Source organism: Lepisosteus oculatus, chromosome 3, assembly GCF_040954835.1.
Source record: "Lepisosteus oculatus isolate fLepOcu1 chromosome 3, fLepOcu1.hap2, whole genome shotgun sequence".
NCBI classification, from domain to species: Eukaryota; Metazoa; Chordata; class Actinopteri; order Semionotiformes; family Lepisosteidae; genus Lepisosteus; species Lepisosteus oculatus.
In genome coordinates this window covers 70,753,052-70,777,956 of record NC_090698.1, presented here as the reverse complement: position 1 = coordinate 70,777,956, position 24,905 = coordinate 70,753,052, and the positions used below count along the sequence as shown (strand labels likewise).

The following is a 24,905-nucleotide window of genomic DNA, read 5'->3' as shown; positions in this document are numbered from 1 at the left end:
ACTAATTATAGCATTATTTCCATTCTGTTCTGTACAGCCCCATTCCAATAAGTTTTCTGAAAAACAAGCATATTTTAGTGGGGTTTCACTTATTGTCCCTTCAATATACTATTTTATATCATAACCACTTTTAAATTTGGTTAAATTAAAATTCGGAACTGGGTGTTGGAAGGTAATCTCTTCATTTTATTTTAAACCTACCAAACATGAAAGAATAGCACAGTGACTCAGTCCCATTCCATGCTGGGCATCAGATTAATTAACAGAAAGACTAGACAAGACCTTGTCTTAAGAATAGGGTTATCACTCTAAGTATTTTAATACTGGCAAAAGAGCAAGTAGTCTTCACTGATTTCTTCTGTTAAATAATGGACAATAGCAATTATACTGTTTAGCAAAAAACATTGCCCTGTTGCAAAAAGGCACTGGGATATAAACAGAATCTAAGACTGTGCTCTGACATTACAATAGCCGATCAGTATTTTAACTCAGCAGTTAACACATGACTCTCGACCCGAGTATAATATGATACTTCTAGGTCCTTTTGGGCTCCAGTTGAATAAATATGACATTAGTGTAAAGGAACCCTAAATAAAGATGGCTCTTTTGAGAATACAAAGGGCAGCTGGAGCTGCCACTGACCATAAGGTTGGTTTTACAAGAAAGTTTCAGGTCAGTTTAGTGGTATACAAGAAAACGTATATATAGTTTATATTACTCTTTTTATGCATTCTTCTTTCTTCTTTCTAATTGTTTTACTCCACTAGAAATCCTTGCTCATGAAAGGCGTGGTTTTACCAGGATTTCAAACTGATCCCAGTCATTTTAATGATCAAGCCATCCGGGGACAATGCCATTGTTGGACATGTCAGCTAACAGGGGAAGCCTTTGCCCTTTTGACCACACATGCTTTCAGGAACATGTCTGAATCCCCTTCAGAGATACGGAGTCTGCGTGGAGGACTGACGTCAGGCAGCTAGCTGGCTGGAACACCATCATCGTCATGGATAAAAGATTTTGTCTGCCTCCTACTCTGAACACCACCTCTGGTCTTCTCCCAGTGTTCCAGAGGTCAGCTGCAGCAGTCTGAAGGGAAATGTAATTACATGCCTTGACCCCTGGCTTCAGATCACAGCTCTTGTGAGATAAGCTGCAAGGGCAAAAGTTTTACTTTAGCTGTTGCAAGTTTCATACATAAGCCCACTAATTAAAGAGTGTTTTACTGCAGTCGTTAGGAGTTCACTTTATTTCCCTCAGATAGCCATGATCTTGTAGATAAGCAAATGACTAAAGCGCATAAGCTTCTCAACAAAGGTGTTCAATGTATTTTATTTTCTTTTTCATGGTTCAGGATTAAGTTATTTATCTTTCAGTCTTTATTTTAATAAAAATAACCTAACACCTATATAATATAATCCTTTGAGAATTGACAATGGTTTTATTTTTGCCTTAAATGTGAAATATATGTAAAATAATAATATATTTTTTTTAATGTCTAAAAAAGGTTCTGTCATATTTGTTCCCTAACATGATGTAATAACTGGCCGTGGAAGACATTGGTGGTTAAAAAAATTTGCTTGAGACATGTACACACCCCACACTGAAAATCCTTCACTAAAATGTGTAATGGTCTGTGTTAAAGGCAGCAGCAGTGTGGAATAGAGGCAATGGCTCTGGACTCTGGCTGGAAGAATTGTATATTAAAATCCAGAGTAGAATACCGCTGTTGCACCCCTGACCAAAGCACTAAACACAAGTGCCTACAGTGTATATATTTTATATAAATGAATCTTCAGATTGCCACTGTAAATAAAAATTTGTTCTGAGTAATCTGGTAAAACAGTAATCTGGACCAATTACAGGCAAGCAGGAGTCTCTTAAAATCCACTGTACAGTGTAGATATACACATCTACTGCTACATCTGTTCTCTTTCTTTTTCTTTTTCTTTTTCCCGTTTACAACCACTTTTGTGCAATATATGCCAGGGACCTGTGCAATACATTTATATTTATATCTATGGTTACATCTATATTTATATTCATACGTGTGATACGATTTTCTGTGTACTGTTCTGTTCTAGTTTCCTCTTGTGTGTCCGGACTGTGAGTAACTCTTGTATTGTATGGGAACTTCATCTTTTGTATTGTATTGTATGTATTGTACTATTATTATATAATTCGTTACACTGTGGCTGTGTTGTGTGTGTTAAGCTGCTGTTGCACTGCAATTTCCCTCACGGGATCAATAAAGTATCTATCTATCTACAGGGAGCCAGTGCAATATACAGAGGACAGGGATTATACTGCACACTGATACAGATTGGTTTTGGATAGCACGAGCTCAGAATTTGGGCCATAAAAAGATACCCCAGAAGGTAAAGTGCTACCCTACTCTTAACTTGAGTAACACAAAAAAGTAAAGGTATAAAGGCAAATTTTTCTGCTGTTGACAGACAGAGCTAGCAAAAAAGTTGTATTCATAGTGACTGACCGTTATATAATTTCATATACTGTCGCATTCTTCATATATCTTCAGGTGGATGCTGCACATTGGTTGGTGGTGGAGGGGAGTTCCCACTACCTGTAAAGTGCTTTGAGTGGAGTGTCCAGAAAAGCGCTATATAAGTGTAAGCAATTATTATTCTGGACACTCCACTCAAAGCGCTTTACAGGTAATGGGGTCTCCCCTCCACCACCACCAGCGTGCAGCCCCACCTGGATGATGCGATGGCAGCCATAGTGTGCCAGAACGCTCACCACACACCAGCTCTCAGTGGGGAGGAGAGCAGAGTAATGAAGCCAATTCAGAGATGGGGATTATTAAGAAGCCATGATTCGTAAGGACCAATAGGAAATTTGGCCAGGATGCCAGGGTAACACCCCTACTCTTTTCAAGAAACGCCCTGGGATTTTTCTGAGCACAGAGAGTCAGGACCTCGGTTTTATGTCTCATCCAAAGGACAGGGCCTTGTTACAGTACAGTGTCCCTGTCACTATACTGGGGCATTAGAACCCACTGGGACCGCAGGGTGAGTGCCCCCTGCTGGCCCCACTAACACCTCTTCCAGCAGCAACCTTAGTTTTCCCCAGGAGGTCTCCCATCCAGGTACTGACCAGGCTCACACCTGCTGAGCTTCAGTGGTTTGCCAGTTGTGAGTTGCAGAGTGATACAGCTGGTGGCCAATACAAAGACACAACAACAGGGAGGCAGAACACAGATTACAGAAGAACCCTCACAGCCGTCCACAGTAGTATCAGGCATTAGGGAGAAAGGCAGACAGGTAGTGAGAAAGTCTGAATCTCAGAAAATCATACTGAGACGCTCGAAAGTAAAATATATAACCGGAAAGGCCATGCTTAAGATTACAAAAACACTGCAAAGAACGTCAAAGTTAAAAGAGCACAAACAAAATAATAAAAACTGTGCAGGTTCCTGTGTTCACGTCTATGAACTAGATTTCCAAAAAGGATAGTGCTGACCTGGGAGCTCAGATACAGCACACCAGAATATTTCATCATCTCAATTTAATGTAAAACAAAGTGCACTACTGTATGTTTCTTTAGTATGTACACGAGGGCATGATTTAAGCTTTCAAAATCCTCTTAGATATTAAGGATTAAAATAAAAAGGTGGTATAAAAAGTCTGTCCAAAAGGCAATAACAAGCTTACTAATAAATCAAAGGAGTCAAGTGGAAGTTAAGAGCCCAGGCGTTTATTACCGAAAATATGAGGCATGTCTTGGCATTATAAGTGCTGGGAGTCTGGATCAAACTGCATTATCACAATGTTGCCTTTAATGCTCTGGGAACAAACAGCTGGATGGTTTTCAAGGACTGATCATTGCTTAGTAACCACTTAGAAAGGTGCTGAATGGCCTCCCGGATTTTGTAACCCATTCTCTATTTCTCAGCGTCTATTTTACAGTATGTTCACTCATATACTGTAATTCTACTCATAGTTTGAATTTAATCATACAGTATTCATATGAACTAGCTCCTTGTCTCATTCTTAGATGGAAAAATAACAATGCTATTAGATGTTTTTTTAATAGTAAGACAAAACACCTTTGCAAGACTTTAATTCTAATGGTTCTTCACTCTGTGCTATACAAATAATTAAATTTTACCTCCTCGTTACACTAACCTGAAAATACAGCCTATGATATTTAGAGCAGAGCCTCTACATGGTTAAAGCACAACAAATCTTTGTTGCCCTCACGTTCGCCAGAGAAAATGTTAACGTCCTCGTGAATGTACCTTAGGAGAACAATATGCACAAGTTTACATCTAGCCTTTATCTAGATATTCAGAGAATGAATAAATAAACCCAACTCATTCATAAATAATACTACCCTTAAACGAAAAGTAAAAAAAAAACTGACTTATCTTTTAAAAATAAGTTACTGAAAATGCTGGGGTTAAGTTACCTTGGTGCATTTAATAGTGTTTTTTTTTTTCAGAAACAGAAACCATATACTTAAAGTTCCAATTTTTTAAGCTTTATGCAACCTCAGGATTTTCAAGAAGGAGCAGCTCTCAGTTAAATGCAATTTCTACACCTCTCCCAGACTTTTCCCGGCTGTCTGAAAAAGGCTTACACTTAGAGCAGAAAGTATTTCCACTGTACGGTCAATGAAGATTTTATCACTCACAGAAACCTGGGTTTTGATGAAACACTGGCAAGAGAAACAGCAGCCAGGGACACACTCAGCGACAGAACTCCTCTCCGTAGATGCAGTCTTTGTCCATCACTTGAAAATCTTACCAGCGGCAAGCGTTTAGACACTTCTTTGCTTGGAATAAACGCATCCCCCCTTTCCTAAACCTAATATTACTGCCACTTAGGTTAATTTCCTCATTCCCAGATCACTGGTAGAAATGACGGCCTTTCTGTCTCATCAAGTGACAGACAAGCTCCCTCCCAGAACTACAGAGACAAACAGACAACAGGAGACGCAGGAGGAAAGCCGAAGAGTCGTGCACACGCCCCCTTTATTTTGTCAGGAACAGCGTCACTACGAAGGGTATGGACACCTCAACGGACATGATTGTGATAGGGCCACATCCCCATCATAAGACCACTCATTAAAATATCAACTGATGAGCTAATATTTCACAGGAAGGTTTTGCAGCTGAACCCACAAAACTAAGCTTACTGGGAAATAAACTCATTTAGGGCTGATTATAGGAATCCTTATACTTTTAGACACATTATCACTGATATCTGACATAATGTGTTAAAGGAAAATACACAGAACACAAAGTTTTCGTACAGTAAGTGTAGGCACATACTGTACGTATAAATACAAATATACAGTACATGACTACTTCATAAATGTACCAACCTTAAAGTTCACCAAGCAGGATGAATTGCAACCACATACTGTAGTATAAACCTGGGTTCTTGCATTACAACCAAATATACAGCTTCTCTAAGCATCTGGAGACATTCAACATCTGGCCCATCTGGAGTTCTATGAAGGTGCAGCTCTTTTAAACATTTAAAAAACACAGACTTTACAGGGGAGCAAGACGTACAACATATGGCAGTTTTTTTTTGTTCCAGGTGTAAAATCTCGTTATATTTTGGCATAAAAGTTAAATTGGACAAAAAATTAATGAGCTAAAAAATTAGATTCTTATAATAAATTGATTTAAAAAAGCATAACAGATCCTTAGATCTGTCATTGAATTCTGCCAATTTATGTTCATTCTATAACCACACATAAATAACAAAAAACAAATTTAGATGATGAAATGTTCACTCTCCAAATATTTAAAAGACATTTGCACCATGTCTTTGCTAAGATTTGCTACTCAGGGATAAAGATACACAGTGAGTAGACTTACAGCTAGAGTGATAGTACTGTTTGAACTGAAAATGAAATCGTTACCACAAGGATACATCACCCTGAATATGTAAATCAATCACACTGTATGACGTGTAAAACAGGCCCTTCTGTACCTGGCTCTGCAGCAGAGTTGCTGTTGATGCAGTCTGGCCTCTTAATTTCTGTAACCTACTTTGTAAAACATGTCTGCCAAATTAATTAAATTATTAGTAACAGCAAAAATAACAGTGTGGAAAGAAAAAAGCATAGGAGAAATAGGGGATGAAAAAGATATTAAAGACGTTTCCTCAAAAAATAACAGGTTGGACAAAACAGGGAGGGATTTCAACAGATCGGTCAGGATGAAAGCAGAAACAGCCCCCCCAGAATCAGCCAAAGAGGACAGGCAGCAGACCTGAAGAAGTACTGTAAGACAGCGGTGTGGCCATCGTCCTGCAGGGGTGTCTGTGTCTCCAGGCTGAGCAGAGCAATTAAACTGTGGCCAGAGGGTGCAGAGCCTCTGCTGCTCTTTGGAAAAGTACCAGGGGGACCTAGAGAACGTACCAACCAGATGGGGCTGTGGTTTTACATCTTCACCCATGGGGCAGAAAAAGAACAGGCAACCAGCGCACAGCACTGAAATGCCAAGAGCGTCCAGCCTGTTTTCAGGCAAAAGTCAAAAGATTGACCCACAAAAACCCAGGGAGACTCTCAAAGTAGCAATAAGGCAAACCACAATTACCATATAATTATACATATTCCCCTCCTGAAGCAATGAAACAGAGGAAGACCTTTTTTCCCTTTGAAATGCTGTGCACCATTTCTTTGCTAACATTTGCTACTCAGGGATGGGCTTTCTCAGGACTTTTATTGGAACAACTCCAACAGGTTGAAATTATGGCAATTATCAAAAATCAAATGTTAAAAACCAAGTGGGAGAAGGTGGTTCTTAACTTATTTTTCTAAACCTCTGTTATTCACTTACTACCTTTAACTAAAATATCTGTTTAGAAAGCTCCGGGTTGTGAAATGTGGTGCACACTGTAGGTTTTCAGGAAACATTTTTTGAAGGTTTGCTCCACTACAGAAAAAGGCAAACAGTCAAACTGATTAAATAACTAAATGTCGTCAATGTGAACATCATTAGGTTGACTGGATTGGATAAATAACCTCCAAAAGAATAAAGCTGTGGTTTACATGGTGAGGCGTCAACTGGAAGACACAGAATAAGAAACGAAAAAACTCATTATAAGAAAAAAAAACAACAATCAGCCATCTCTGTGTTTCACCACGAAGAAAAGCAAATAACATGTAAAACAAATCTCTTAAATTGGATGTACTGAGTAAGTCTCCATACCATTTTAAGTTGATAGCATAATAGCAACTAAAATATTGCTTAGAAAAGTCCTCCTGTGGTACAGTATATTGGTCTAATGGGCAGATGTAAAACCTCATTTTCTGGTTGGCACAGCTAGAATGCAACCACCCAGCTAGCAAAATAAAAAAAGAACAAACGACATGGTAAAGTGTTCACAATATTCTTTTATAGTCAAGGTTCATATGTACAAAAATAAGAATGCTCATTTTCTATGTACTGTAGGCTATAGATGGCAACAGAATCTAATTTTGTATCACAGAATCTTTGGTTTGGTAGGCTGTCTCCAAACTGTATTGCAGTCCCCATGTACTAAACTTTCATAACAGATTCCCTGTAAGCCATAACGAATGCTCAATGTTCTTTTGCGAACTTAATTGAATCATTAAAAATCTTAACAGTTTATACACTAGTACAAGAAACGTATTTATCTTTTTTTTTTTTAGGAGGATTTAAGAAACGGCTTAGATTTTTTTTTCTTCTGAAAGCCCCTAAGTAAACTGCTGTTTGTAATTTTGTTGAGTAATGAGAAGCTTGTTCATAAGGAAATGATTAATTCTGGTTTGGCTCTGTTGTAGTCCACCCTTACATACAATATCTGGTCATAATTTTCCCTGGAAAGGACAAAGGCCTTTTATCTTACCCCTGGCTGATGCTGAAGATTGGGAACAAGCATTGTTCTCTTCATTTTCTTCATCCGTTGTTCCCTCATAATCTGGCTCTTCGGGATTTTTCCTTTCAACCGTGGCAGTGTCTCTTCTAGACAGTAAAGACATAGAGAGCATTCAGCCACCCGCCTGATCAATGTAGACTGAAGACTGTGTGGCTCAGGGGTAATGGGTAAGTCATTTACCTGCGGGGCCATAATTTTAACTAAACAAAGATCATTATATTTTCATGTCAGCCAGGATTTCATAACAAGATGTAGAAATTTACAACCAAGAGCAGGCCACTCAGCCCCCCCCCACTCTCATTAGGTAGCAACCAGCCTTCCACAGCAGCCTTTGGAGCAGAAACTAGAAACAATCTAAAGCTCCACTCTGTAAACAGAATAAAGCTGGTGAAGGCAGCCTTCCACACATACTGTACACAGACTGGAACCCTTTGAAGTCAATCGCAAAATGCTGCAATACGAAACTGGATTTGCCGTAGTTCACACTGCACCAAATTATTCCATGGCGCTCTGCTCTTTACAAACTGTTTTTTTCCCCACTTAATCTGGTCCAAGAGCATTTTTCAACTCTTTCTCTCCTCCTGCTCAGCAGATCACACTTCCTGCTGAAACAGGTCCTTCTCACTCTTACGCTACGCCATAGGCTGGACTTTACTAGTTACTAGTTAGACATACTACTTCCTTGGCTTTCCTCTTCTCTTCCTGCCTGGCTCCACGACAGCTCTGGTCTGAAACACCCTGCTATCAGCACAGTCACTCTTTGACAGTTCTGCAGTTCCTCTCTTGCCTTTCTCACCTTGAACCTCTCAGTTAAGGCCCTTAATGGAAGTCCTGGACTTTGAAGTCCCACCTCACAGGGCAAACGTATTGAGGCTGCTTGGCCGGCCAAGCCACCTCAGCAGACACTCACTGTTCTTTCCACAACGCTCAGCTGTCAACATCATAGACGAGACTCAGCCACGGGATTCTTGGTAGATTCTAGATTCTAGAAGACAGCTTATGCTGTTTTAACAAAAATATATACAGTTTTCTTTTCCCCAAAAAACTATATTTGGCAAACTCGATTTAAGGGAAAACCGAGACTCCCATTGCCTCCCATGGTGTCTCTGATACTTTCTGGTATCTCTGGGGGTGCAACTGAAAACTTTTTCACTGGCTCTCCGCCGGTTTGGATTTCTAACGTTTACCTTTAACTTACAACCACTGCGACAGTCATTTTCTTCTTAAACGCAGTGTAAACTAATTCAAAAGCACAAACAGAATAAACTGTGCAGAGTTAGTGACAAAAAAAAGATCAAGATTATTAAAAAATATCCATGAATCACATAGCTACTCAAAATCAAATAAGCCACATGAGCTCCTGTTTGTGAGCTTTCCTTTGTTGTATTTTTACAACTAACCATAATTGTATGTCACTGAGATTTTGTGACTAATTAACCAATATGACAACCGACCACTTATAAAGATGCTTTCTATATACTGGGTACCCTCAACCTGAATGTGCTGTTAAGTTTCTTAAACAAGCCATAGCTTTACTAGAAAATGACCTGCTGGTGGCACTGTGAAAGGTATGCAAGACATTGCCACACGCAAATGTGAAGGAGATGTCTTACACAGATAACCTTGAGTTAAGTGGTGCATGCCACCTAGATCTCGCAGGGTTTTTATACATATTGGTCACCATTAACTGACGCGTGTAACCTAGAGTTCACAGTAAGATTACAGTTTTCATTCATGCTGGTCACAGTTAACTCATGCATGTCACTCACCTAGTGCTAGCAGTTAGGCTTGGAAGCTCTAAAGCTGCTTGCAACACCTATTCTATTTTTTTTATCAAAGATCTTAGGTGAAAAAAGGCAATAATTATTATTAATGCAAATGGCATGGCAGGAGATTGTTCAAGAAGGATTATATATTTGAGGTAACTGGCAATACATCCACTGTATAGAAGTAAATGGGTCTAATTATCCTGCAGCTAAAAAAGTACATCAATTTGTTCACAACTGCAGAGCATTCTACATTTCAGTCAAGGATGATTAATGATCTGTTTATTTCTTGAGCAATAATCTGAGGTGGGGATGTGACTCATATATTTATGAAACAAGAAAAGAAAAAAAGGCTGAGACTTCAAGACGTAAACCTTCTAATGGTCTTGTAGAACTGTTTCTGGGAAAAAGACCTACTACAGCTACTGTATATTGCCACTAAGACAAAATAAAAACCTTATCAAAAATACATCAGAATGATACAGCTTCAGAACAGCACTGCAACAGTTTGTTTTAAAAGCATTTTTTTTAACTTCTGAAGAACCCCATTTACTGATCCACTGACTGACTGAGATACTGTATACAGTAATTGATAGCTGTGTACATCTGCTTATCTTGCTCAGTATTCGGTGGATAGCACACATTTAAAACACTGGACATGCGTGCCACCAAAAGGGATCTGCTGGACCTTGTTAATACAAGGAAGAGTCCCCCATAGGTAGTGTTTATTTAGAAAAAAATACATAACATAATGATACATAAGGCAGCTACACTTTTAACAGATTGTACTTTCCTGCTTCATGTGTGACTGCAGTCTCCTACATTGTTGGCTTCTCTAATACAAGAGGCATCCTTTTAGAAAGAGCAGATAATTCACAGGGGTAATAAGCCATCAAAACCGCACAAAAACCACACCATTTTTTGGTCATCATAAGAGGTAAATGCCTTGTCAGTGGTATAATGGATTGTCAGAGTGGAAAGTAACAAGAGTCACGTGCGCTTCAACATTTCAGAACTTTAAACACAGCGATCAAACACCCGTTCCTTTTCTGCTTTTTTGGCTTTTTTTCTCAAGTTTCTGTTCTTAAAAATAAACAATAAAAACAAACAGGCATAGATTTAAGAATGAATAAGATTGAAAGAGTAACCCATGCTTTATTTGTGGTGCGGTGGCTCTGTGGCTAAGGATCTGCACCTGTGGCTGGAAGGTTGCTGGTTCGTATCCTGTGATCGGCAGAGGAATCCTACTCCATTGGGCCCCTGAGCAAGGCCCTTAACCCCAACTCCTCCAGGGGTGCTGTATAAATGGCTGACCCTGCGCTCTGACCCCCAGCTTCTCTCTCCCTGTCTGTGTGTCTCATGGAGAGCAAGCTGGGGTCTGCGAAAAGACAAATTCCTCATACAAGAAATTGTATATGGCTAATAAAGTGATCTTATCTTATTCTTTAAAACGAATGTAGATCTGTGTAAAACAGGAGATTTGCACAGTGTTCCACTCTGAATAGAGTCTGCCATCCCAAACTGAGACCCTGCCGATCATATTTCCTGCTAACAAAAAAAAAGCCAACAGATTTTGCTACTTATTTATACAACTGACATTTGTGTGTGTTTACCAACCAGTGCCATAAGTTTCTCAAGGGTAACATAGCAGTGCCCCTATCTGAGTTTTGAACCCAGGACTTTCTGACCAGCAGTCAGCCCTGACCATTGCTCCACTATTTCACTGCTACCTAACCAGACGAGCTACACAGTAATGTTAACTGCTACACAAGTTTGAAAGTTTTCAGTGGCAAACTGTTGTGAAGGATGGCACAAGTAATTGACTGGTTGATTTATTGATTGATTGATATTGAATGAAGGATCACATACTGTAAGCAGACCGGCAGGACAGATGGCCATCCAAGATCCGGTTGCACTCGAGTGACCACACCAGAGCAGGACCCACACTTCGGACTGGTCCATCTGAGAGATCGTTTCAGATCTGCCACCTGTACTGCTGCTGAAACTGCCGGCAGACACAATGCCCACATCAGTGGCAGGACAGTGAGGCTCTATGCTGCAGGCCTTAGAGCCTCAGAGCAAAGCGACCTGTCAGAGGCCCTCTGCTCACACCTCCTAGACGTCACACCCGACTGCCTTGGGCCAGACAGAGGCTGCGATGGACTAGTCAGCAGTGGCTTCAGGTCCTCTTCACGGATGAGTTACTCTTCAGCCTGTCCCACGCAGACGGGAGGGCAAGAGTGTTGAGGAGGAGGTGTTGCGTTTCTTTTTTCCATCAGTACACAGTATACAGTATATGTACTGTAACTACAGTTTATCTGCAATGTCTATTTTTTATAGATCTTCAGAGGAAAAGTATAACAACACTGTATATACTGTACTGTATAAAATACTCTGCTGGTTACCTCGGCACATTCACAGATTCCATATCCCCTTGTAGGTGATTTAACTTCTGCTGCAGGCTTCTTATCTTTGCCTTTTTCTCATTAAGGACAAGTGCAAAGCGAGTGTACAGGTCCCCCTCGAGTGTCTCCTTGGCCTGGACATACTTCTCTAGTCTGCAGACAGAGAACAAGGAGGGTGAAACTCTGACATCAAAAACCCTTCATGCAGGTACGCAGTGCAGAAACTGAGATTCAGAGGGACAGTTCAGAAACTTGTGTTAATGGCCCATGTTCCCAAACATCCTGCTACCTTTCAAACGAAGTGCACATGTGAAAACATCATAGGACCAATGTTTGATCAGTTCCATAAGGACATCAAGATTGTATTTAAACACCTTAAACATATCCTGATAGCCCATTTAAAGCTGTTCATTAAATATTTATTTCAATTTGAATGTTTCTGATTAAAAAGTACAAACTTTATTTCCTTAATTATTATTTTAACAGTATGACCTAGGCCAAAGAAAGGAAGGCATTCAAAATTAAAAAAAGGACACAAATTAATTTTCATCATACTGTATATTTTAGACGTTTTACTATTGATAAAGACTTACTGACATATAAATCAGTGGCCTGCAAAAAAGGCGAAGACACTTAAATTGACAAGGCAGAATATGGAAACTGGTTTAATTTATGTGCAGTGCCTAAATGTACAGTATTTAGACCCTTTCTAGGATGTACAATTTTGTGAAATTACAAAATGGTACATACACATCTTTTTAAATGTAACATTTATTCAAAACCTGAAAGCTCAAACTGAAGATTTCTAAATTGAAAGTAAATCATAGCAAACGTCGGCTAAAACTAGGAACAAAAAACTGAAATCTGTTTGTTGCCCAAGTCAGGACTGTGACTGGGCTACTCAAGGGCAAATCCTTTCTCATTTTTAAGCCACTCCAGTGTAAGCTCTGGCCTTGTGCTCTGGACCATTGTCGTTCTAAAGGTAAATTTTTGCCCCAGTTTTCACCCTTTAGCAGCCTGGGGCAGGTTCTCCAATATTTGCCAGTACTTTGTTTCATTTGAGAGGTAAATATCAAGACAATCTTCTATCTTCTATCAATCTCTATCTCAGTGCCTGCTCTACCAAAATGGTGACAACAGTGTTATTTCTCACGAGACTCACAAATTTGCAGTAAAACCAAAAAGTTCCCAGTTTGTCTCACCTGACCACAAAACAAATTTCACCACATATATACAGGACCATGCTTTGTTGTAAACTCCCTCCACATTCACTGTGTATGATTTGAGATACTTGTCTTTCTATAATGGTTTCTTTCATTCCATTCTGCCATACGGGCCAGTCTTGACTTGTGGTGACTATCTCCCATCTCAGCCACAGAACACTCCAGCTGTTTCAAACTTGCTCCTGGCCTCGCAATAAGTATCGCTAACCTGGCTGCTCAGTTTGGAGGGACAGTCTGATCTAGGCAGTGTCTTGGCATTGTGATACATCTTCCACTCTCTTAATAATTGACTTCACTGTGCTCAAAGGGATATCCAGTGTCTTAGCCTTCGCCTGATCTGTGCCGTTTCATAGAATCTTTGCTTGACCGAAGCACCTTGAAGAGACACGTGTATTTATTCTGAAATTATATGGCTCAAATAGAGGTCACTCAACTAATTGTGTGGTTTGTTAAGGCAATTTTGACCACCTTTAATTTAGGTATGCCTTAGCAAAGTGTTTGAATCATGACTGTTATGACTTTTCCAGTTTTCTGTTATATCAGTTATCTATTTACTTTTTGTTGATTTCTTTGAGTGTAAGTCATACTGTATGGTACACTGTGTTTATAATATATACAATATATATTAATTGCCACTTCAAAGTATCTTGACTGCAAGTTTTAAAGAACCAAAAGTTGAAAACTGCAGAAGGGTCTGAATATTTTTTCAAGGCACTGTACCATAAGTAAACCTTTCTAGGCAAGATGTTTTTTTTTTTTTGTGGTGGAACATAATTACAAAAGCTTTTCCCAACATTCCTTGAGGTTATGGAACGGAAATTAAGCTTATTCATAGTGCTTGGATGTTCCAAAATTTTAATCGAAGTGTGACCTATCAAAGTGTGCAGACAGAAATTCAGTAATCAAATAAAAAATATGCAGCATTACGTGTATTTTATTTATTTTTTTTTTGGGGGGGGGCGTGTTTTTCTTTGTTAAAGATCAAAAGAAATCAAGCGCTGGTAATCATTATATGCGATCCTGTTAAAAAGAAATCAGACAAATTCAAAGGTTACAGTTTCTTTTCAACAAATTACATCAGTTCCCCTAAACATCCTAAACATTTTTTTTTGTCTTTGGCCAGACATAAGCTACACTCCTGTCTGATTTCTGTGGCGTGGCTCAGGGTCTGACCCTGCAAGTCATCGTCCTGAAATAAGAGCTCTTGTAGCTACAACATGTCCCAGAGTGAAGCTTTACTGGGAGGAGAAGGAGATGATTCGACACTGGCTCGAATCGTGATTTAACTGGTCACCCAGAAGACAGCGAGCAGCTGGAGCAAGCTGGAAAGAATGTGACTGCAGCTAAGGATACCATAAAAAACAGTGTGAAGGGAGAGCTGCAGAACGCTGTGGAAGAAAGACACTGAGCAGAGGGTGAGATCATTCTGACCAGAGGACTGACTGTTTTACAACTGCAAGACGTATTGCAGAGGGACCCACGTCAACTTGAGCAATGTAACATGCTGATAATTAGCTCAGCACAAAAGACACTTTTGTCCAACAAGGCTTGTTCGTGCAATTTCTTCCGTCCCACACTGAAAACAAAAGTAGTCTGTTTTCCAGCAAAGGTGTACAGGCTTCATGACACTGCCTCAGAACAGCTCAGAAACAGAGTCATCCACAACGCTCCCAATTCAAGAGTGTGGAGAGAGCTACAGTATTTGGGATAAAGGAGACAGGTGGTAACAGCTTCATCTTTCAAGGAGGAAACAATGCTTATTTAAGAAATGGGTCATATGTTACAAATCTATAATATTTGTTACTATTCAATTCAACATTCTTTTCGTTCATTCCGTCTTGTATCTGTTGTGCTCGAGTATGCTGAAAATCAAGATTTGATGATTTCTGAAGATGCACAAGTGCCGGTCTGAAGACAAAACAATGTGAAGCAACCTAGAGAAGGAATGATTAGTTACAATCTAGCTTTACTTCTCATTGAAGGCCAACAGCAGTGAAACGAGGAAAAAACGTATCCTCCAACAACTGTGCCCGGCCTGTAAAGTTGAAAAATAGTTATATCAGATACATGCACTACATATACCTAGTCATTAACATCTTAAGCGTCTTCACCAGAACATAACTATGAAAACTAGAAAATAATTCAGAAAAAAGTCTTCAATTAAAAATTCAAGAGGCAGGCATCAAAGACACTATTGCACTTTGTAAATTATTATTACTATAAATAGCAATGCATGTCAGATCTCCATTTAAAATTTCAATTAAGCATCTGTGCATGTTTGAAAATCAATTCATGCAGCTATAATAATGAATGAATTCATCTGATTAAGGGTATTTTGCACACCCTTTCTTACTCTAATAGAAATGTACTTACTCTCCAGTAACATACTCCCATTCACGTCTCAGTTTCTCATTCTCCTCCTGCAGGTGTTGATTCCTGGCTTGCAGCTCAGTGCTGTGCTCCAGTCCATGGCTAATCAGCTCTTTAATAACTTCAATGGGCTCTGCGACAGCATGCAGCTCGACTGATCCCAGTTTAAACTAGATGAGAAGAAAAACAAGAGTTACTGTGTCTGGCTGCACCTGGGAAACAGGCTTGGACTGAAAACAAGATCTAAGGCTCATAAAGCAAGGGCACAGAACATGGTTACTGCTCCATACTTGCATCTTAATGTGTGCGGCATCACAGCAAATCCAATATCTCTTTATAAAAAATGTCACAGCACGCCACTGTATGAGTTGTACATTAGATTCACTGCCTTATTTTGTTTAATACGATGTTCATAAAAACATCTTTATTCTTTATTTTATTTCATGAAAACGTTATAAATTTATATATTATAAAATGTACTATACAGTTAACATATTGTGTAGCATAGTGTAAAATGGTGGGTAGCTGCGTCAGCATGCGTAGGCTGCAAAGGAACAAGTAATAGGTTTATTCCATGCTGAAAAAAAGAAGAAAGAGAACACAACGTTTCGGCCATGGAGCCTTCTTCAGGTGTGAGGGTAGTAGCTCACACCTGAAGAAGGCTCCACGGCCGAAACGTTGTGTTCTCTTTCTTCTTTTTTTCAGCAGGGAATAAACCTATTACTTGTTCCATAGTGTAAAATGGGTAACTCTCCAGGTCAGGATTGTGAAATTTGTTCCCTACCTATATGGTTAAATAAAGGATTTTATTAATCATGATGCAGTATCTTATTCGATGGATCTGGTGTATTGCCTAACTTTACATTGATGAGACAAAATATGAGGGAAAAGGTTTGTCCATCACAAATGCCACCTGCTCCTTCTTTGTTCTGCTGAAATGATGTCACCTCAATGAGATGAAGATGGGTTTGCGAGTGTAAATGCCAATGATGGGCTGTCCTTTATCACATAAGTGTCCGGGTTTCTCCAGTGTAGTATGGTGTTTGCATCCAGGAAGCTGTTTTTCATCACTTGTACAGTGACATGGATAAGTGCTGTGGCCACCCTTTGATCTACAGCAGAGCTATATTCACAATAGCTCAACAGAGATAAAGGTATGGACACCTCAGATCCCACAGGAACACTTACAGGCTAATGGCCATGAAAGAGTTATCAGCTCAGTCTTTTATTTTCTTCCTTCTGAAGGGGACCGGGGAGATAAAGTGATGTACAGTATATACTGTATCTCAAGGGCTTGGTTGCCTGGCAAAGTCACTCCTTGGACACTCAGCTCTGCACTCCCAGACATACAGTATGCACGCAAATCACATTTTTTTCTATTAGTCACTACATTTTTAAAACCAGCACAAGATCCAACAGATTAAAATAGATAAACATTTATTTCACAAATGCTTGCACATTTTGACATTTTCACATGTAAAGCACATCTGCTGTACTGTTTATCACTAAGTCTTTATAACAAACTCATTTAAATGTCGGTCAATGTTGTCATTGACTTCAATGCCTTTTTTTTCTGCACCATAGGATTAAACTTTTACCCATGTTGCCAAACTCATTCTTGAAACAAATCAATCACTACAAACCAGACAGACTTCTGCTGGACAATTCAGAGCTGGATAGCTTTCAAGATTTCTCTACAATGAAAACCATTTAGCAAAAGACACCTGGACTTCTTTTCCTTCAAAATTGTCAAGGAAAAAGTGGGAGTATTGTATTGCTGTACAGGCCCAACAAACAGTGACATCTGCAAACCCCTTTGGATTTTGGAACCTAAGACCCAGATTATCTTAGAAAAGGCTTGCCCAGCAGTATCAGCAAGTGCTTAAATATTCTATTCAGTGTAGTTGGGGGGGGGGTCATTCATTTTTAGAGAAATTAAACCACAGAATCTCCCTCAAACTCGTGTTTTATACACCTGAGGAATATGACAAAAAAAAAACTGCAAAAACGTCGGTTTAGTCGGTATAGTCAGTGCACTTATCAAGAGTAGGAAACTGAAATCTCAGCCATAATAATATGGCATGATGTGTGTGTACTGCTTTTTTGCATAAGCAGCTCGTACCAGCTGTGTGGTTCGACACTCAGACTTCTGAAAATGCTATTTTTGTCAAGGAGCATTTAAAATCTCAATTACATGTTTTAGGAAGTGTCTCATTGAACTGTACATTACGGTTTTGTAAATGTACTAAAATGCAATTGCATATTTCTTTATATCTGTCTAATACTCCCCTTTGCAAGACCTGAACCTTTGAAGCAGTACATCCACTTATAAATAAAACCCCACAATCCCTACAGCTCTCTCGTTATCAAGACAGGTGCTGCTCTATAGTCAACACAGACAGCACCCTAGTGAGCCAATAGCCCATCAGAGCCGAGTGTGGTCCGCTGATCAGAGTTGGGGTCCAAAGGCACTAGTGCTCTGGTAAAAAAAAAAGGCAGATGAGAAATCAGCAGAGTTAGGTTGGTATTATTAGGGGTTTTTTAATATATAACTGTAGTGTCTATAATATCATCCACCATGTTTATATTGGTAACTCAGTCTGTTCAAGATGATATTATGGGCAGTCAATGAAACCAGTATGAGTTTCAGTACTTATTGTACAGTGCATAAAACCTATGTGCACATAAACCACTTTATGTTAAATAAACATCTTTTTCGGTCAAAATGATCTATAACCGATGGTTATTTTACAGACATTGTGGTCAGCAAACATATACTCTTAGCCACAGAAGCTATTTTCCCAAAGGTCTTTTTCACTTCATTGTTTCATATGTCTTTTAAGTACACTAGAGTCCTATTGTCTCTATATGGTTATGTACATTGGTATTAATTTTATTTCTCCTTTACTCAAGTCATTAATTATTAACATAATGAAAACAGATACAGAAAGAGCCTTTGATTTACATTCTCCCACATATACAAAGTTGAACTAGTGCAAGACTACAAGTTGTTTTCTAGATTGGAATGAAAACAGAAACCAAAAGGCCTGCAGTTTTTTTTATGACATTTCCCTACGTGAGGAGCATCTTTAGGTTGCAATGCCTAGACTGAATTGCCTTGGTCTTCTCCTATAGGCTGTTGGATGAGATGCAACATCAAGACACTGGCCACACGTTACATTTAAATAATTTCCTGGTTAAACTCAGGATCATCACTGTACACATTAAGAGTTTCAAAACTGGCGTTCAGTTCCTGTTTCAAAAAACATGTTGTAGTGGTACACACTCCTGTCTGAACATTTGGAAGACAGGAATGTGGAAGCTGGACAGGCTGTGGGGGCACAACCATGTACAAGGCCGAGTGGGGGGTGCTACCTTGCAGATAAGCTTTAATGTCAGTGGCTGGTGCTTTGGCATTCAGCTCTCACAAGAAAACACCCCCGACACCATCTTTCACCAGCCCTCAGAAAGGTCAATGGAAAGGGAGAGCCCTGTGTGGGAACAGGAGTATTTCGAGGGTGAAATTTATCACTGATCACCTCTGTTCAAGCATCTACTGTATCATGTCACTAGGTTGTTTTCTCTCTGATTTACACCTGACTAGAGGCAACTTACAGTACCTAAAACTGAGAACCCACTGAAACTACTGCTTTATCTCACGATACATATATACAGTATAACGGTATATGTATAAAAGCAATGCAATGACTGTCCACTATAATCCTTAAGGCCAAATTCCAGGAAACCCTTACAATTCTCAATAAAAATCCATACTTGAAAAAAAGGCAAATACACTGGTGGTGTCAAAAAGCAGCGGCTTGTATTCCTGCAGCAGGGTTTTGAGAAGGTGCCATGTTGGCAGTGAGCTCCAAGGTTTGTCTGGTGAGGCAGCAGTCTGGCCTGTGCGTAATTAAAACAATCGCCTGCTCCAATTACCGAAACCGAGAGAGGGTTTACAGTGGATTAAGCCACTGTATTCCACATTGACACCTGAATTCATTTTAGATCCTGAGGGGTATAATAAGCATCTTAATCAGAGTGTGTGGTTTCTGTTCAGCGTCATATGGTGATTAACCACAGCCATCGCAGTTTAAACAGACATTATTCAATCAGCAAGGTGATAAAAATCAGGGTGATTAAAGCTTGTGTGTGCTTCTAATTCCATGTTCCCTAATGAAGTTCCACTTATTGCTGGCAGTTCTGCTGCCCACCGTGATTTACACTGCTAAGACTCTGGCTTTATAACAACCAAAGTCATAAAGCAATGTGCGCATTTTCAGAATGGAGAAAGCCAAGCAAATAACTGAAAATATAAAAGCCTAATTATTGTCTAATCACCCTTCCCTCTCCCCTCTGCTGTTGGCAGAACAATAACAACTGTTCAAACAGCCCCTGACATTAAACAGCAGCAGGCACACATGTGATAATGCTTAAGTAAGCAAACTCTGAGCCATTTTTTTTAGATATTCAACCATTTGGAGACTAAATTATTCACAACATATATAAACTATTATATATTTACTGCAGTTATAGAACTAATGTGTCTTACAAATATATTCATTCCCTGCAAAGTTTCCACAATTTGTTGCTGATTGAGCTTGCAAGCAATCATGATATTTTAGAATTAGAATCTACACAACCTACTCCAAAAATTATAAAGACAAAAAAGCTGATTGTGTTTTTAAAAGCTTTGTTTTTTTAAAGAAAATTAGAAAATTCGAAAGTGCATACTGCAAATATTCAGCCTTTCTTCCTACGGCAACCCTAGATCAGCTCAGGTGCAAATCAATCATTTGAAAAGTCCCCCAAAATAGTGTAATGATATCAGCCCGTGTGTAAGCAAAGTGACAAAGACAGATATTGAATTTCAAGCCACAACTCACAAGGAGATAAGACAAATTGACCATGAAGCTCCATGAAGAGCTTTTCAAACAAACAAATCATGGAGAGGTACAGATCATTAGGATGCTTATCCTTCTGAAAACAGTGAAATCCTTCATTAAAAACTGGAATGTGCAGCATACTACCCAAACACTACCTGGATCAGGTCACCCTTCTAACATGAGCAGCCAAGCAAGCAGGTAAGTAGTTAGGGAACTCAGCAGTGACTTTTAAAGCTTTACAAAGTTCCAAGTCTCAGATGTTATTCATTGCTAGTACTTTGCCAATATCCTGGTTCCTACAGAAAGCTGGCCTGTATGGGTGAGTGGACAGACAGAAGACGTTACTGAAAGAGACTCATATTAGGTCACGCAGGTAGCTGCGTCAGCATGCATAGGCTGCAAAGGAACAAGTAAAACTTTTCCATGCTGAAAAGAGAAGAAAGGAAACACAATGTTTCAGCTGTGGAGCCTTCTTTGGGTGGGAACTGTCTTTCACATTTTCTGATATGAAAAGATGGGACAAATACATGAACAATTCGAAATAAAACAGATGAAAATGTAATATATAGTATAATAAGTTACAAAAACTACACACATCTTAAATTTCACAGGAAACCAAAACCACTTGAATTAATTCCTCTGAGAATGAGCACGCACAACAGGTATTTTTTTTTCCAATTTACATTTCACGTTGAGGTAATATTTTTGTGTTTCTGACTAAAACTTTCCATGAGAAGTGAGTCATATACCTGACTGCCTCCTGTAACCTTTAAATGTCTCTATTAGTAAATCACATTTAAACTATGTAATGCCTCCTGGAGACATGGTATTAACACAGCAAGGTTTATTGAATATTCAGAATCGTGTTGATTTGGGGACCTTCCGGTCTATAGGCGAACAGTTTCAAATATTAGCTTTAACAAAGAGAAACATCTAAAAAGGCAAAGCTTATATTATCCACGACAGCTATTATAACACATCCAATATTATTATGATGTATTATATTACTTTACAGCATAACACCATATAATTTATATTACTTTAAGTACGGGCATGTGTTATATACACATAGACATATGCAACAGATCCTAAAAACAAAATGTGGCCATATAACAAGAGCTCAGAAAGGTTTTGGATAGCACTTTACTGTATTTACTGAAGTTTGTAAAAAAGTACAAAACATACAGTATAACAAAAATAAAACAGAGCAAAGGACAGAAGCAAATAAAAGTCATTAATTAATCATAATGGGAATGTCTGGGTAAGTGGCTATTGGCACTAAGTATTAACTAATAATTAAACAATGCACCAGTGTGACTCAAATGCTGAGCAAAGAACTTGAAGTGACTCAACACAAAATTCGGCTAAAGGAGACCATTGGGACCATGGTTTCTTGAAGCTGTGGATCCCATCCAGCCATTTCTTGGAAAAAGCTGGGGTATCACCTCTTACAACAAGGTTAGACAGCCTGCTCCACGCTCCCGCCAACATTAATGTTAAGAAGTGCTACTGTACCTGTCCTCAGTTTTAAAGTTCTTTCATATTAAAACCCTCATCTAGATTAAAATAAACTAGAACTGTTATTAATTAAAGGGAAGAAATGATCCCCCTGCCTACACTGACAATGTGCATATTAGCTTTGTGGCAGAAAATAAAATAAAATAAAATAAAGACTTCATTAGGAGCACTCAACTTAAAAAGCTGGAAACCTAAACAGTAACCAACCAAGCCTTCACATCATTTAATTTCATAAATGTTATTGAAAAATAAGTAAAGGAAATCTATTCATGTTCAGTGCAGAGTTGCAGACATTACACAGCCAGGGACAATAAATGTTTATGTCCATAAATATAAACTCTCCAGGTCCCTATTTCGTTTTAATTTCTAAATGATGCCATTTTTCATGTGCTTTAAAACTGAATTAAGGATGCTGTCTACAAAGTGTTTGCTCTAAACGTGCATTTTACTTTCCTTTTTCAATGACTTTTCAGCGTATACTGGTATTGAGCTTCAGTAATCACTCTACCCATGCATCCTTTGCAATAAGAACCTTTTCAATATCTTACAATATTTAAGGAAATAGAAAAAGAATGAACTCAATACATCTCTGCTTAAAACATCTACTTAATAAAGGTAGTAGTTCAGGTGGGTAGCTGCGTCAGCATGCGTAGGCTGCAAAGGAACAAGTAATAGGTTTATTCCATGCTGAAAAAAAGAAGAAAGAGAACACAACGTTTCGGCCGTGGAGCCTTCTTCAGGTTATTTTACTTAATAAAGGTTTCATTAAAAGTCTGAATTATAAAAGTCAATCTACATGAAGTGCACAAATACTGAAACTTGAGCTAGAATTTTAATCACAGTAACTGAAGTAATTTTCTTTAATCGGATGCATCTGTTTTTTAATGACTTTATGAAGTCCTCTCTTTCCCCTTATTTTTTTTCTCTACAAGACTCTCCCTAGTACCCTAGAAACTCTCCCTAGGGATGCATCTATTCTGTGCTTCATTCCATCCATTGTCCACTATCCTATGTAATACATACTGTAGCATTGAGAGTTTGCACCTCTCAAGCTCTGTGTCCTTCCTTCAAAGTATGCCTGTAAGCTGTACACTGGGGAATATGACTCAATTGTTCAGTTTCAAAGAATACTTCAAAGTACACCATATGATGATCACCTTTTTTTACCTTACTCTTTCTTGATTAAAACTGCCAAGCTTACATTAATACTGTATCAGCCTAAAGTTTTTTCTTCTCTTCACATCAGAAAGTGACTTATGGGGCTAATTCTGCTTATTCAAACCAACAGTAAAGGCATTTAAAGCAATTCCACGCAGCATTTGTTTCACTGATTGTGGTCACTCAGAGGAAATCGACATGAACTTGCCATGAATGATTAAAGGAAGATTTTGAACTTTCCAGTTTTTCATTATCACTCGGCATTTACTTTCAAGTTGGATTTTGCTATGACAGCACAATCAAATGTTTTTTTATGATGATACTTTGAAAGAGATGCGTGTAAATTGCATTGCATATACAGTAATTGCAGAATGTATAATAAAGGTTTATTCCTGGGCTGTGGTTAAATAAGAGGATATTAAGGGATTCCGAAAAGCAAAAGTACAGTTTGTCCTAGGGATAGCAAGTTTCAATATCACTTGAAACTGTATACCAAATATTAATATCTAATTGCAGAGCTTCATATCCAATGGTACTGTTTCAACACATCCCTTATTTACCATATAGATCACAGCTTTCTGTACAAATGTAAAAAAGGCACAATCCTACTAGATTTAAAGTTGCTCTGTATATTAAGTACACTAAATACAATAAATAATATTTTAATTTTGTACTTCTCTCAGATATACACATTTTTTCATTAAAAGATACATAGGAATCTTTTATTAAATTTAATTTGGTCCAACACACAAAATATATTTTTTAAAAAGTATCTGAACCACTTCAGGCAAGAGCAGGATTTTATCACAACTTCTCTCTCAGAAAAATGAATACTCATTGGCTGTGCTTTCTTGCCCACTGACATTCTTTGTTCACCTCCGATCAACATCATTGAACATCTCCTGATCTGTGAGTTATTCATTCAACAAGCAGGACATGCCCATCTTCCCTGCTTTCTTACTGTCTGCCTCAGCAGAAATCAGAGAGCAGGCTCTGTGGCATACAGTAAGTCCTTCAGTCTTCAGACTTTCCTCTGCGTTAGGTGAGGTCTTAACTGGTAGCAGCCTTATGTGGTTCAGTGACAGGACTAAAAAGGCAGACAAAAACGCCTTTTATTATTAAGCACTTAAGTCAAATACTCTGAAAAATTGCATAAAGAAATCTATTATTTCCCCATGGATACTAAAGTTAAACATGCCACAACCCTAGATTTCATGAAATCATCACTGTTTTCTTTTGAACCAACGAAAGGCCTGCTGGAAATTATGAAAACAATATTTTCCCTATTAAATAGTTAAAACATCGTTAGCAATACTGTTCACAATAAGTTGGCATAAGAATATACAGTACATCAGAAAACTGTGCACCATTAATTCAGAGCTATTGATGTGTTAATTCCCACAGTATCTGGAAATGAAAACTAGTTGTAAGGGAAGGGGTTATGTCAGAGTGGAGCAGGGTTAATAGTGGGGTACCAAGGGATCAGTTCCAGGACCACTGGTCTTCCTTATTCCTATCAACAATCTCTACTCTGACATGGTGGTTAAACACGTCAGATGTACAGATGAAAAAAATAGAGTTGCAATTAGACTAAAAGTGCAAGCAACATAAGAGGAATTAGATAAGTTTCAAAACATTAGAGGCAGAAATCTGGAAATTAAATTGAGTGTGGAGAATATTAGATATAGGACACACAGACTGA

The 24,905-nt window shown here is 38.6% G+C and overlaps 1 protein-coding gene across 6 annotated transcripts in view; it reads right to left on the bottom strand.

Moving 5' to 3' along the window:
• Positions 1-24,905, bottom strand: part of xrcc4 (X-ray repair complementing defective repair in Chinese hamster cells 4) — a 156,016-nt gene that overhangs the window by 62,029 nt on the left and 69,082 nt on the right. For all 6 annotated transcript variants that reach the window (XM_015360694.2, XM_069187508.1, XM_015360684.2 and 3 more), the window contains 3 exons: positions 15,648-15,814; positions 12,052-12,204; positions 7,851-7,966 (listed from right to left, as the gene is read on the bottom strand). In XM_015360694.2, the coding sequence (XP_015216180.2) occupies positions 7,851-7,966; positions 12,052-12,204; positions 15,648-15,814 (436 nt within the window). The remainder of the gene's footprint in view (positions 1-7,850; positions 7,967-12,051; positions 12,205-15,647; positions 15,815-24,905) is intronic.